The following is a 15222-nucleotide window of genomic DNA, read 5'->3' as shown; positions in this document are numbered from 1 at the left end:
TGATTGCCCCACATAGCTCCAAGTGTTTCAGATGTGATCACTGTCTTGTCTTGTCGATTTCTGTGGAGGTGAGTGTGTGTGTGTCTGTGTGTGTGTGTGTGAGTGAGGCATGTGCTGCGACTCCTCCAGCCCTGGCAGTTAGTTAATAAACACAGGCCTGTCAACAGCTGCTGGTGATGTAATGTGGAACTTCTCACTCTCCTTATCCTCCCGCCCCACCCCGCCTCCCTCACTCCCTCCACCAACCCTCCCTTCTATTTACAAGTCTCTCTGGGTGTTGATGCAGACTTCCAGCAGCGCCAGCACAGAGAGTGTGTGTGTGCGTGTGTGTGTGTGTGAGGGTGTGGGTGTGTGTGTTTGTGCGCGACTTCCCCCTGCAAAGTGTTGCAGCGGGATTTACGACAGCATGTTTTCAGCTGCCATCAAAGGAAATTCCACATCATCAGGTTGTCTTCCGAACCAAAACACCTCTGAGAGTCTGGGAACTGGAGAGCTGGCTCCAGACCTGTTGAGTGGAGAGGATCCGGCCGACGCAGGGTGAGTTTGGTTTCCTGCTTGTTTGTCTTCTGACCTTCTGGGAGGTGAACTGTGTGCAGAGCTCCATGGCTGCTAATTCATGCTCATAGCCTGCAATGGGTCATTTTGTTATTTGGTTTTAATCAATTAAAGCAACTCGTATGTGCGGGTGATTAACATATGGCTTCTTTTATTCAAGCCCAACTTCAGTCCTGTATGCGACCGTGTTTAATATTGAATGTTTACCAAGGAAGCAACGGAAACACGTTTTAAATTTGTGAAATAAATGTGAACTTTTATATCTGGATGGCTTGAAACATTACAACAGAAATGCAGTTAAATTAGTGTAAACTTTATAACGTTAAGGGATGTCCCCACATTGATGATTTAGCTAGTAGCAGCTAAGCCTTGTCTTTAAGACTCAAATGTAAGACTACACATGTAAAGACACAACAAAATCATCACAATCAACTTAATTAACTGGCAAAAATAACTCTTTTTAAATGTTTATTTTGATCAGACAAAATGGATCTTTTGGGCTACACTGTGGCAGCTGACAAACAACAACAACAACAACATGCAGAGAGATAAACACACACAGGCACGCTGTTGTTTCTCAAGCTGTCGGCAGCCGGCTGATGAAACGCTCGTGTTCAGGTATTTAGTGAGCTGCCAATCGCTTGCATACCAAAGGGAGGAAGGGTGGGGGGGGCACGGTTGTGTATTTTGATAACGGTCGGAAAATTCCTCTGCCCTCACTTGGCTTGCTGCATCACCCCCGGGCCCTCGGAGTATATTATTCTGGCTTCTTTTCCCTCTACCTGTAGCTATGAAGAGAGTTCAGCATGGCCGACGCACGCTGGGCTTCAGTGGCGGGTCCCTCGACAGGAAGCACACTTCTTTCCCCAGGATGTATATTAAAGCATCCTACCCATCTGGTGGGATACGCACAGGGAATCGTAGGGACTCCCCTCATGAAGATGACGACATTACATTCATTGTTTTCTTTGTTTTTCACCCCCCACCAAACCTCCAGCCCGTTTAAACCCTCACATTAAATTGCCTGCTAAGTCCTGCTGACTAAAGCAGATTTAAAGCTGCTCAGACAAGTCCTGGCTGGCAGAATCTTTATCATTAAAGGAGACGGAGAAACACTTTTCTCGTGCGCAGATTGTTTCCCTTTATCTTGTCTGACGTGCTCTTGGCGAGGAAGTAATTGAGGTGTTTGCGTAGTACAATATGTGAGAGAACCAGTCTTTTCAGTCGTCTCTTGGAGCTTATTGGATGGACCATCAGTCATGTTTGACAAGCATTCTTTAACAAGTGGGTTAAGTCATATATTGATAATATACTCTTCAAAGAGACAGCATGGTGGAGAGGGAGGGCCTCATGCCTCACATTATGTTTCATTTACCAAAGAAGAAACAACTATTTAATTCTCCTAACACTTGAGGAGACAGAACTGGAGCATCTGGTGATGAGTGTGAATATACGCACAGGGGAGTGGATTAAAAATGCAGAATGAGGTGTCGCATATGTCTTCTTATTGTGAACATGCAGCAGATGATTTGGAGAGGCCTCGCGGCGCTCCTGCACGTCTCCATGAGCTTCTGTTTGTTCACCGTTTTAAAGATCATACTTCACTCCCTCGATCTTGTTTTAAATGAAATACCTTCGGGCGAACAAACTATTTAATAGGCGCTGCATATTTGTGATGGCGCACACAGCTTCTATGTTACCTGTGCACACTAATGTGCTCATGCGATCTTATCGTGTAACCCGCGTGCACATGTTCTGCCTGGCGTTGCGTCATAGAACAAAAATACAAAACGATCCTCGCGGCATCGGCGTTCACTTTAAAGTGACTGTTTAAATTGAACTATTAGCCTCGACAGTAAGCCCGACGTGTTCACACCCGTGTGTTGGATACTTAAAGTTGTTATGATTACCAGCGTGGTTTGAACGCAGCGGGTGCACACTGGAAACGTTGAGAAAAGGACGCCGAGCTTTAATGATTGGTTTGCTGACAGTCTCGAAACAACAACAGACCGGGGTGAGATGTGGCTTATTGTCGGAGGCTCCCAGACTCCCAGTAGTTCCACGCCAGGCCGTTCCAGGCTACAGTTGGCCCGGGACCCATGCAGAGGCGGGACCAGCCGATCCGGGCCAGCAGAGAGACTCAAAACATCCGATCAGCGCGGACCATCTGTGCCGCTAGAATACAGATGGACCTCTCTCTCTCCGCACGTTAAACCCCACATCAGACACTTGCATGCTTCAATTTTCTCCTTAATGAATGGAGAGTTAATAGCACCCCCCACTTCCCCTTCCCCTCCCCATCCTTTTGGGTAGCAGGGGCGAATTAAATGCGAGGCTCAAACCTATAATCCTTTCCCGGTCATTCATTCTCCTCCCGTGGCGGACATGGCAATCTGGATGAATCACTCAGAAGAAGACATGGAGAGAGAACTGGGCCGTGGACCGCGGTGGGAAGCCTCCACGCTGACCCCGTTTCAGCCCCCCCCCATGGAGACTAAATGAATCGGTTCCTGGGGCAGAAGGGGTTGCACCAATCAATGTCCAATCCCATCCACCATCCATTTCCAGGCCCTGGCACTTCCTGGCATTGCTCTTTTTCTGCGTGTTGGGATGGAGGTCATGGTATTGATCATGGAGGACCGAGTCCCGGCTTCGCCAAGAGGCTTTTCTTTTCGAGACCTTTTTGTTTTCTGTAGGTTTATAATAGGAGAGAGTTAATTAAAAACTGAAATCCCTTCCTCCGAAAGAGTCGTTGGCTCTCCCTCCTTGATTCTCCTCCTCCAGATGGCCATTTAAATATCAGTTCTCATTTACTTGCTCCGACACCTATCGTACAGTTTAATGTATAACCCGCGACTAAATAAATCGAGGTAAACAAGCAAATGCGGGACATTCTTTTATTGAAAGAATTACTCATTTTCACGAGAGAGGGGTCCAAAGGTCAAGGCACACACTTCACCCCCACTTGAGATCTGCGTTTGAACCTGTCGTGACAAAGATAGATAGATAGATAGATAGATATATACTTTATTAATCCCCAAGGGGAAATTTGTCGAGTCAGTAGCAGCAACACAAGAATAAAAAAAAAAAACACAAAATATAAGGGTTAGGGTGATCTGGCAAGAGGTGAACTGTTGTAGAGCCTCATAGCCGTCGGCAGGAATGTTCTCCTGTATCTCTCCTTGTGGCAGCGGAGCGTGAGGAGACGTCTGGAGAAAGTACTCCTCTGTCCCTGTAGGAAAGATGTCTTACTTGTGAACTGAGTGTGCGTGGGTGGACTGCGTGAGGTACAAAGGCCAGTATTGTCGCCCGTGGTCCGTCTAACACTGCAAAAAGTCAAAAGCCAGAGGGCGGAGAGACACTGTTTCCTCAGCAGACCTTCCACTGTATGTGGAGGATTAGTCCGGCTACAAGTTGAGAAGAGGACGACTGGTGACGGCAGTAAATGCACAGCTGCCTAATTCTTCTCGGCTTACAAAGGAACAGTATCAAACCCGAGCCATGACGATCCATATTCATGGCCAATCTGGGCTTATTATCACCATTTATCCACGAGGATCACAAGGTTTCTGTACAGCGATCCCTCAATGGGTTTAAGTGTTATCATTAAGCTGTTATCCCCTCACATTATCCCCGTTGTAGCTGGGTGCTGTCTGGGGCTGCGTGACCTCAGCTGGGTCCTCCCTTGTTCCTGGAGCAGATGTTAAAAAAAGGGTGTCCCCCCCCCCCCTCCCTCCCACCTCAAACAACCTCCCCATTCTGGTTGTACTCACACACACACACACTGTCCCACAGCGCCTCCTCCCTTCACCCTGGCATCTAATTAGGCCTACAGCACAAAGACTCCCAGATGTCAGCGTCCTCCTGGCCTCCTTTGATTATATCCTTTCCACCCCACTGGCTGGCTTGGAGACTGACTGCACGGCCGGCTGGGGGCTGTGTGGACTATAGGCGTTGACACGTGTCACTCCGCATAGGTCAACACCGATCCGGTTTAACATATCAGTAATTGCTTTTGGGTGTAAATCACAGGGAATCTGGAGGGAGGGAGGACAGTCCGATGGGTTGCTAAAAGGCTCTCGGCTTGTTTTGAGTGCAAAGGAGTATTTAAATGTATCAGCTAACCGATCAATACGATATGAAAACAAGACAAAATCCCATCTTTCGAGGAATACGGTAGGGCTTTGATCCTTGGATCGCGAGCTAGTCACCAAACCAGTACTTGTTGAACCAGTATATGTGCGGTCACACTTATCAAAGCCAACAGGCACTAAGTGTTTCTTCTCCTTAGAGCAACCAAGACACGTGAGAATCAGGTTTTGACAGCCAATCAGATGCCCACACTGGTTCTGTGGACTCTCAATGGGTGAGGTGTAGATTACCAGTTCTCTAAACGCATTGGATAGTTGAGGAATACATTTCTCCAACAGAGCCTTAGATTTAGACTTATAAAAAAGTTACTGAAAAGCTGTGTTCAACAGCTAAACTTATTTTAAAATAAATCAATATCAGTTAAATTCCAGACTCCATTAACACGGGAGTTGCTGCTCAATGGAGTCTTGTAGCTTTGAAGAGAGCCGAGATAACGGCTTCAGTTCCCCGTCTGAAAGCTCTGTCTGACGGCAGAGTGAATATTCTAAATATAGAGCACACTTTAACTGGTATTGATTCTTTTAGGAGTCTAAAATACGTCCACAGCAGCACATAACTGCAGTGAAGCACTGACTGGGGACCAGCAGCTCATCCTATCCCCGACAGCATAAAGACTGAGCATCATCGGGTCGGTCTTAACCCTCAAAGGCAGGAGTTTGCTTGGCTTTCATCTGAATACCCCTGATATCTGTCTTTCAATGTGTTTGCTTAATCCTTATCCCTTCCGATCCATCCTCCACCTCATCCCTCGCATGCTCTCTCCCCTCAGGAAAGTGCCGACTGTGTTTTGCACGTCGTGTCCGGGCAATCAGGCACACGCCTATCCATTTTAATCACTTACTCTCAATTTCCTATAACCATCCGAGGGGAGGCCACAGGCTCCGCTTCCTCTCCTTAATCTTCAGGGGAAAAGGGACCAAACAGAAATGCAATCTAAACATAGACCAGAGCGTTTCACCCGATGCAATACAGTCGCACGATTACTCATTACAAAGGCAGACCGAGCGGCGGGCTCGGCGCTCCTGTATCATTAAAGACGGTGCCTTCGCATCCTCCGCGCTGATTAGGCAAATTCCTTACACGCCACGTAGCCCGAGGGGGTTCGAAATGAGGGTCAGAATACAACATCCGTTCTGGGGGTGAAAACACTGCGGCTGATCCTTCACGCGACCCCGCGCCGATCCGTTTGGACGTAGCCGATTGGCAGTGGATGGGTCGCGTCGTGTTGATGTGGGGATGTTTGACAAGTGCAGTCACGCTGCTGGAGCTTCACGCGGGGTGTAACCGATAGAGCCTGCAGCAGATGCAGGCTCTATCTGTTTCAGCTGCTGCGGTCAGGCAGGCGCCTCCGTAGTCACGCTGCAAGAACAGAGAGACTGAGACGGAGTTTCTTTCCTCAGGCCATCAGGATTGTGAACTCCGACCTCACCAGGACCCCCACATAGACCCACACAACTGCCCCTCTTAGGCACACACACACACACACACACACACACTTACTGTAAATATTGTGTTGTTTTTTATTTGTAAATAGTGTGTACTTGTTGCCCTTGCACATTCCTGCTGAGCATTGCCACTTTCATTTCACTGCACACCCTGTGTGTGTATGTGACAAATAAAACATCTTGAATCTTGAATCTTGAATCTTGAGGAGGAGCAAGAGAAGCACTTTGGGTCGCTGTTTGGGAAGCGTGGTTGCACACGTAGGGTTTGTGAGTAGACACAACTGATCTGAAACGAACGGATGAAGACAACCTTCCCCGTAGTGGCACCGAGCAGGCGTGTGTGTGGTTGCACCGGTGGATCTGAGGATGACTTTGGGAGGTTTGCCACGATCAGATAAAAAAAAAAAAGCACTTCTAAATGTCATGCCGTTTTCACACCGGTTCTAGTTTTTACTGCAAGAATGCTGCTGCTCTAAATACGTGGAAGTAGTGTTTGTCAGTATGATGCAAACCTAAAATAATCAATCATTGGACTCATCTCTGGTGGGGACGAGACCGCCTACAGGTGGGAGACTGACCACCTGGTGACCTGGTGCAGCCAGAACAACCTGGAGCTCAACGCTCTAAAGACAGTGGAGATGGTTGTGGATTTCAGGAGGAATGCAGCCCCACCCGCCCCTCTCATCCTGTGTGACTCCCCCGTCGACGCTGTGGAGTCCTACCGCTTCCTGGGCTCCATCATCTCCCAGGACCTCAAGTGGGAGCTGAACATCCGCTCCATCACCAAGAAGGCCCAGCAGAGGATGTTCTTCCTGAGGCAGCTGAGGAAATTCAACCTGCCAGGGAGAATGATGGTACAATTCTACACGGCCATCGTTGAGTCCATCATCTGCTCCTCCATCACCGCCTGGCACCCTGCAGCCACAGCCAAAGACAAGCGCAGGCTGCAGAGCATCATCCGCTCGGCCGAGAGGGTTATCGGTTGCAATCTGCCTTCCTCCAGGTCCTGTTCACTTCCAGGTCACTGAAGCGGGCCGAAAAGATTGTCGCCGACCCTCCCACCCTGGACACTCCTGTTCGAGTCCCTCCTCGGGAGGAGGCTGCGTCCATCATGACCAAGACCACCCGCCACACCAAAGCTTTTTCCGACGGCGGTCGGGCTCATCAATGGACCCCGGGACTGACTGACTGTCACCCCCAGGACTACCACCTCTTCTTCCACCTTCCTCTCTCCTCCTTCTTCCCGCTCCTTCCTCTTCCTCCTCCTCACTCCTCCTCCCTCCTCCTTCTTCTTCCCTCCTCCACACACGTCACTTTAACATGCACTTTAACTAAAACACACCACTTGAAGCACACACCCAAACACTTCACATTATTTGTTGTCTTTCTGTCGTGTTGATTGTTGTTTGTTTGTCATGTCCAAATGTTGCACCTTCCACCAAAAAAAATTCCTCGTTTGTTTGTGAAAACATTCCTGGCAATAAAACTGTTTCTGATTCTGATTTCTGATTTCTGATTCTGATTCTGATTTCTGAATAAGCTCTTTAAAATGTACTTATTCACTAATCACAAAAAAAAGAAAGACATAGATGGCCATCAAATATTAAACAAGCCCACAACTCCTTGAGGGCTCAGCGGTGACGAATAGCCCAACTTTCTTTTGCTATTTTTAAAATGCATTTGCTCTTACCTCGTATATGTTGTACTTTAAGGTGGAACCCTGTCTTAGACACATCCAGGATTTATCCACGCATACCTGCACATGGTAATACCAGTTGCGTTGCGCAGACAGGGGTCTCTGACCCTGGAGCATCCATCAGCTGACCTTTGACCCTGTCCTCACCAATGAGGAAGTGGGGTGCTTACTCTGTACGCCACCGCAGCGCCTCTAAAGCCCGGGCTCTTTGTGAAGAAGTAGTGTGCGTGAAGAGAAGTGTTTATCTTCTGCCGGGGCCTCAGTCAGACCAGGTCCGACTGGTTCCCAGCGCTGTTTGGAGAGGCCTAGAAAAACAAAAGGGCTGCGGCTCTCTGGGTTTTGGGTTGTGTTGGAGGGCGGGATGAGAGCGCTGTGATCCCGGAGAGCTGTCGGGCCCGAGGAGCATCGCGTGAGATACTGAAGGGGAGAGAAAGAGGGTGGGGAGGCGACAGCGCTGTAACTTTATCTCAAACCGCTGCTCCACCTGGACTCTGAACTCTAAAAGGTGAAAGCCGGTTTACCAGCGGAAAGCGTGAGCGACCGGACGTGAGGTTGTTCCCTTGTTGACTTTCTCCCTCCCTCCCCTTTTTGTCTTTTTCCCTCCCTCCAGGGCTTCCCAGGTGTGTGGACCGCCGCCGCCGCCGCCGGGCAGACCCACCATGAACCGACACCTGGAGAGGAGAGAGCATTTAAAGAGATTGTCTCTGCCGGTAAGTCGATCCCCCGACACACAGATTGGTCACTTAGTCCGGAAGCAGACGTCCAGGAATGTCTTGTTTGTCTTGATGATCTATGTGAGCTCTTAAATCCACAGAAGGAAATGTTTGGGAATCTTAAACTTGGACTAGAGAGGAAGTTTAACCACTTTAGATTGCATCATTATCAAAAAGAAACCGGTAGATTGTGCAGCTTGTTTGTAACCGGCGTCGTCTTTGGGACCGTGCTGTCATTGCCGTGTATTGTTTGGACTACACTTCCCACTGAGCAATCTGTTTTGGCGCTCTCGCGTCTCTCGCTCGTGCTAACCGTGTTTAGTTTATTCACATCTGCTGGGATTTAAAAGGTTTCACTTCCTGTGTTTCGGGCTGCTCCCGTCCCGGGAAAAGAACCACTCGGCGTGGAGTGTCTTGAGACGAGTGACACGCTGTTATACACTTTTGACTAACTTTTCCATTCTATCAACCAGATGAGAAAATGTGCATTAAGAGTAAAAAAAAAACGAAAGTGTACATCCACGCGACGACAGCCGTGAGGAACGCCGGCCTGCTGCGACCGGCCGGTGGAACACACTCCGGCTGCCGCTGACTGACGGGCTTATCTCTCTCTCCTCGAATCGCAGGAGTGGAAACTCGTCTCGGCTCGGGGGTTAAATAAAGGTGAATCTCCTCGTGAGGGGAGCCTCTTCTGAATGTCAAGTGCAGACAAATAGTGGCTGCCGTGGTGCCACTGCACGCTCGCCGAAGAGGCTCGATTCCGGCTCGGTGCGTTCGGTGCAGTCGCTGCGCAGGAAATGATAAATCAAGCGTCTCGAAATAGCATTCGAAGCCATCGAGGAGACGTTTATTGCAGATCAAAAGGAAAATGTGTTGGAGTGCAGTCGCTCTGTGGTACTAATTAAAAGGATGCTTTACTTGAAAGGACAAATACGCACTTAAAACTCGATGAAACCATGAAGTAATCTACAGTTGAAAGCTGTATTTCCGGGGCATTTTGTTGTTTACGGCGCAGCTTGTTGAGGCTTTAATGAAGCCGAACGACGTCAACACACTTTATTGACTTGACCTGATGCTGCTGACCTACGTTAACCCACTGCTGACATGCAAGAGAGCCTCGGTGATTAAAGCCCTGAACCGACCTGCTCCTCTCAGTTCCTGGATATCTTTTTGTCTGCCAGTAAAATGCATCTTGATATTTCTTTAACCCCCAAACTGTCAATCATTCCCCTTGAGTCTACAAGGAGCTCTGCAGCGGCGCACTCGAAGCAGACGCCGCCTCCTCCATAATTAATCCACAGTGTTGAACTTTGTGAATGAGTAACTTAAAGCGACTCAGGCGGCGATTACTGGGTGCTTTGTGCCGCTTCTTATCTGTGACTCATAAAGGCGCCGTCGCTATCATTAATAGTTATGGTTTGATGTGAGACTCACTCTGCCTTTTAATTGCTTTAACACAGCGACCTGGTTTACTGTGAGGAAAATGAAAGTAGGTCATATTTGTGTTATGGGTTTGTGATTCAGCATGCTCACATTTATCCATGCATGCATCCCCCCCCCCCCCCCCACAACACACACACTGTTTCCCCTTATTGTTCTCCTTCTTTTCGCCTCCTCTCTTGTGAACATGTTTGACTTTCTCACAGCCTCACTCTCGTTGTCTTACTTTATCTTTTTCCCACTCGGAGCTGCAGGAGCATAAGTGGGGTGGGGGGAACTGGCTTGTTTTAATAGTGGGACATGAGGAGGCCCGCAGCATTTTGGTCAAGATCCAGCATCTGGTGGCAGTGTGCAGACTTTACTTCCATGGCATGGGCAACGATGGAGCGCGCAAGCTGCTTTTGGTTGCAGTTTGTTTTCGAGTTAACTTGATGCGCTCATATCCTGAAATATCACTTCCATGATCGCTAGATCCTCTGCACACCACAACAGATCATCATCGTCAAGGCTTTAATTACCATGGTGAAACGAGCCTTTTGTTCAGACACTCGTTCGAGGCCACGGAGTTTGTCTCAACTTTTATCCTCCCGGTGCTGATGGCGGACATGATGTCTGTGGCCCTCGTGGCCCCGCCGGCCCTGGCACAGATAAACCCACTAAGTCCTGTAAACACGGCTTTTCCTGGGAGGATATGAGCCTCCGATGCATTTATTTTTTCAGGCATCTGAGAAAATACGAGGGGCCCGTCTCTGACATTCCGTCAGACGACAGGCATGCCGCCCCCCCCCCCCCTCCCAGTGTCACCTGTGAACCGGTTTACGGCTTCGCATCACGTGACCCGCCCAGCGACCCGCCGTCGTGACAGAAGGTCGCTGCGTTTTGTCACAAGTTTCTTTTTAGAGTATAAAAACCCCCCACAACTTTCGGGCTTGTTTTGTTTCCTCCGCAAAGCGTTCCATGTGTTTCACGGCCTGTTAGGAAGATGAACGAGAGAGATTTCCCACCAGGGACGCCCCCCCCCCCTGACAGATTCTCAGTCCACACAAAGCTCGAGACAAAATACCACATGTCAGCCGTGCACCAGGTGAAATATTTATGTCTGCTCTTCTTTGGATGGATTACACGGGGCCTGGCTTCATATAAAGCTCCTATCAATCGTCTTTGGGTAATTTGGTGAGCGTCAGGCTTGAATGTGAGTCGGGACCACTACCTCACACATGCATTATGCATCCAGCCGCCAAATGTTTCCTCCATGCATGCAGGCGAGGTTTGAGGGGATTGTCCTGTGTGTGTTTTTGCTCCCAAGCTGCTCAAAGCTTCTCTGCTTCCTTCAAATAAGTCTTTGACGTAATGTCTCTGTGTGGCCTTGCATGTTTTTAAGTGAAGTGGACCCTGAGTCGGCGTTATCGGCATCTTATTGACGCTGGGTTCCAACAGGCGTGTCGGACCATCTAATCTGGATCATGTCGCCCGGAGTAACGAGCGCACGCAGCAGCGCTCCCGTGTAACTGGGCCACCGTTTGCGTTACGTAACCGCCGTGTTGCTGGGCTGATTCGCCTGCCTCCGATTTATTTTTATCATTCGATGGCCGCCTCGCGGACGAGACTCTCTTCGTCAGGCGGGGGATGCGCACGGTGAAGCCCGACGGCCGCGGAGCTGCAGCCGGCGTTAAGTAGGTCACGGCCGACGCTGCAGCTTCCTATACGGCTCGTCTAATGAAAAGTGGTAAACATTTAGAAAAGGTTTCTCTTGAACTGAAACGCATTCGCAGGTGGCGTCTAATCGTAGTGGGAAGGAGCGTGCATCGCGCTTGAAGCGCTGCCTATTTTCACACCTCAGTGTACCTGGCTTGTTCTTAGAATGCGGTTTTCTTTGTGTAAAGTTTGGCGCAGCGTCCAATTCACCCCGAGATGAAAGGCGCTTTAAAACCGGCTCAACGGCCCGTCTTGAGGCGTGTGCCGTGAACCTCGCCGCCCTCGGGGCTTGCGGATCGGCGTGGATGTGATGAGCGCCCTGTCGCGTGTCACTAACGCACGTCTCCCTGTCCTCGTCTTGTCCGTCACAAGCCGCTCGTCAACCCGATGAGAGCGCGTCATCGTTCTCTCCTCCTCTTCCCCCCCCGCCAAACGTGTGCAATGTGAATGCAATCATACTCGAGAGATAATAACAAAAAGGTCAAATTGAAAACACTCTGCAGGGGAGGGGTAATAATCAAGTGCGCCACATTGCTGATTAAACGCTTGCTGCATAGTTGTGAGTTGTATTGAATAAACAGCATGTGGTTGTGCTTTTCCTGTTTATCTCCAGAGCATTTGGGTTTAGCTAAATCCCCCTGGCTTTTGTCAAGCCTCCCCCTCCTCCTAAAGAGTCTTTTACGTTCTGATTTGCTGCAACTGTCACCGGACCGTTCGCCACTGGAAGACGACGACGACGTCGTCCCCGAAACGATCTCCATAACAGACAAATTAGTTTGGTTTATGGTGAATTTTAGTGCAAATGAATTGGATGGTAAGCCAGCATGGCGCCCACTTGGCAAGCTTGATTTCCTCCATCCCCCCCCCCCCCCCACACAGCCCATTACAGCTGGTTGTTACAATGCAGACTGGAGACATAAAACTTAGCAGGGGAGCTCGGTGGGAATGAAATGCTCCGCCGTGTCTGATTGGCTCCCACATCGCCAGGCAGACAAAGGGCGGGGTTTGGTATTATTACATGATCATACACGCTCGGGCCGCGTGCGTCGCAAGAGGCCAGCTCGATGTGCGCCGGCTTGATCCTCGAGCGAAGCGTGGTCCTGAAGCCAAAGCTGATTGGATGGTTGGTGTGGGAGCCGGTTACATAACCCGATCCAGCCTCTTCTGTTCTCTCTCACACTTTGTCTCCAGCGTTTAAATCAAGTTGCTCAGCGGGGGTGTACCAGCCTGTGGCCGGGGCTCTGGCAGCTCCCCTCAGCGCGCAGGTGACATACCACGCATACCTGGGCTCGCCGCGGGGCTGTGGGAACCCAGCAGACTCCGATGTGGCGTTGTCACCCTCATGGGAACCGCGTCGTCTCACGGGCCCCGAGCGGCAGCGATTACAGCGCCGGCTTTTCCCTACAGACTCCCGTCTGGAACCCGAACGGCTTCCCCCCGCATCCAACCGCACGCTGCGGATAAGACTAAGAGGCCTCCACGCGCTTGTAAAATTGGTTTAATAATTGTTGGGCCGGTTTTTCCACCCTCCAAGTAATGAGATTTGGCATTCCCCTGTTGATACCGAGCCTGTGTTTTTTATTAGGGCAATTATCTTAATATTTTATGGTTCTCGGGCATCGCGTGAAGAGAAGCTAAATGCCTCTTTCGTTTCTTTGACCCAAAAAGGGGGTGAAGAAGTAGTCATTTGCTCAAAAATGACGTCAGACATTTTTTAGATTTAGTTCAGGTGAGTAAAGCAAAGACAACTTGGACTTCATCACAAATGACTTGATAGCGTCCCTTTTAGGATTTGAGTGCTTCTGACTTGAATTGCATCTGACCTTGCAGGTTGATGCTCACCGCTATCCGAGAGGTTATACTTCGCCGCTCAATCAAAGACGCTTTAATAGTCGTCGGGGGATAAATGAGGACGCTTTTGGGTCGGTTCCAAACTGATTGAGCAGGCTTTTACTTTGTAGTGACGAGGGCAGAGAGTTCGCGCTCTGGCCTTTTGTGTCGGCTCTTTTAATTGGACGTCCGTATTCTCTCGGCCAATGAGGCCGTCCTTTGTGCCCCCTTTCTTTTTTATACGAGGGCCAAATGACGGACTTTCTCCTCCCAGCGGAGATCAAAGATGACGGCGGTCCGTCACACGCGTTGTTCTCCAAACATTAGCGCTCTCTGTCCGCCCTGTGGTTTCCCCTCCGGAGAGGGCAGTGCCAGGAATACAGAGGCCCCTTTGAGAGGCCCGAGGCGCTCGTCTTATCTCAGCACGGCATCGAACACTTTGGCAGCGGAATCTTTCAGCTCGAGTAGAAGGAAGATACAAGATAATTTTAAAAAAATTATGATTATGCCAGTTTTCCATGAAAAGGTGTGATAAGACCAGATGCCCTGAGGAGGTTATGCATGATGTAATTCACCGTTCAACAAACAAAGCCCCGCCTCCTCACCTTCCAGCTGGGGCGGGCCTCCTGGCAGACCGGGTGCGAGGGGCAGAAGGCGGTGCGGCGGCGCGTCCAGTCTATTCATCGGGGGGGCACAGTGGCCGCCCCGTGATCACATCCTCCTCATCAGGCCCAGAGCCAAAAACCCTCATCTGGGGTCTGAGCGAGGCCCCCGTCACACTCGGTTCTCCTGAGACCAGAACGTCGGGGAACCAGGAGTGAGTCGTGAGTCTCGTTGTGTGTTTAAGGTGTCGCTTGTACAAACCACAGATAATTATCACCCAATTGTTTCCAGTTCATCTCAGGTCCACGCAGCGTCGGCTGGTGGCTGTTTGCTCGCTGGTGGTCTGGAAAAGCTCCACAAACATCCGACGATCCCGAAATATGTCCGTGTTTCCGCATTAGCTCAGACCACTTCCTGAACACATACAGAGACCACTTTCAGACCGGCATTTGATGTATGGCTCTGCGAAGGAGCTCGAGGCCTCGCTGGTTTTGTTTGTCCGCGCGCTGATTGATGGCGTCCGGGCGCACGTTTGTTTGTGTGCAGACGTGCGGGACCGCGCGGACGCCGAAACCAAGCGCCCCTTCTCTCTTTTTTTCTTCTCTTACAGCTCGCCTGCCGTCTGTTTGTGTTCATTACCACACGTGTTGCCTGAGGACACGGAGGGAGGCTGTTAAAGAGGCAAAATAGATGCCTTCAAGGGGAATCGCCCCGCCCACTGGTCGGGCCTGTATGGCGAATTCCTACCAGGTGTTCCCATGGAGGAGTGGCGCTTCCTGGCACCTGGTGACCTCTTTGTTTTTTAAAGGGCTGGAGGTCAAAGCTAAAAGGGTCGAGAAGGGGGGGGGGGGGCCCGGTTTATTTTTTGCTCGGCACATTCGCCAAGACATTGACGCAACTGCTCTGGAATTTCAGCTCCTTTGTAATTTGCAAATAGTTTCTCAACTTGACAAATGACGGGAATTATTTCGTCGTTTCGTCCTCGGCTTCGTCTCACGCACGCAATAATTCCCTTTTTTAATTTGTTAAATTGTATTTGTATTAATTTACCATTAATCTCAGTGAGTTGTTTTGATGAATGGACCGTCTCGCT

The 15222-nt window shown here is 49.9% G+C and overlaps 1 protein-coding gene across 3 annotated transcripts in view; it reads left to right on the top strand.

Moving 5' to 3' along the window:
- The first annotated feature begins 340 nt into the window (after positions 1-340).
- Positions 341-15222, top strand: part of LOC130204222 (nck-associated protein 5-like) — a 99819-nt gene continuing 84937 nt past the window's right edge. The window contains exons 1-2 of one of the 3 annotated variants that reach the window (XM_056430774.1): positions 341-537; positions 8459-8558. In XM_056430774.1, the coding sequence (XP_056286749.1) occupies positions 407-537; positions 8459-8558 (231 nt within the window). In that variant the 5' untranslated portion in view covers positions 341-406. The remainder of the gene's footprint in view (positions 538-8458; positions 8559-15222) is intronic. The other 2 variants (XM_056430772.1, XM_056430768.1) reach the window with 2 other exon arrangements.

The sequence above is a fragment of the Pseudoliparis swirei genome, chromosome 14, assembly GCF_029220125.1.
Source record: "Pseudoliparis swirei isolate HS2019 ecotype Mariana Trench chromosome 14, NWPU_hadal_v1, whole genome shotgun sequence".
NCBI classification, from domain to species: domain Eukaryota; kingdom Metazoa; phylum Chordata; class Actinopteri; order Perciformes; family Liparidae; genus Pseudoliparis; species Pseudoliparis swirei.
The sequence above is the reverse complement of the archived record's forward strand: the minus strand, read 5'-3'. Positions and strand labels throughout refer to the sequence as shown.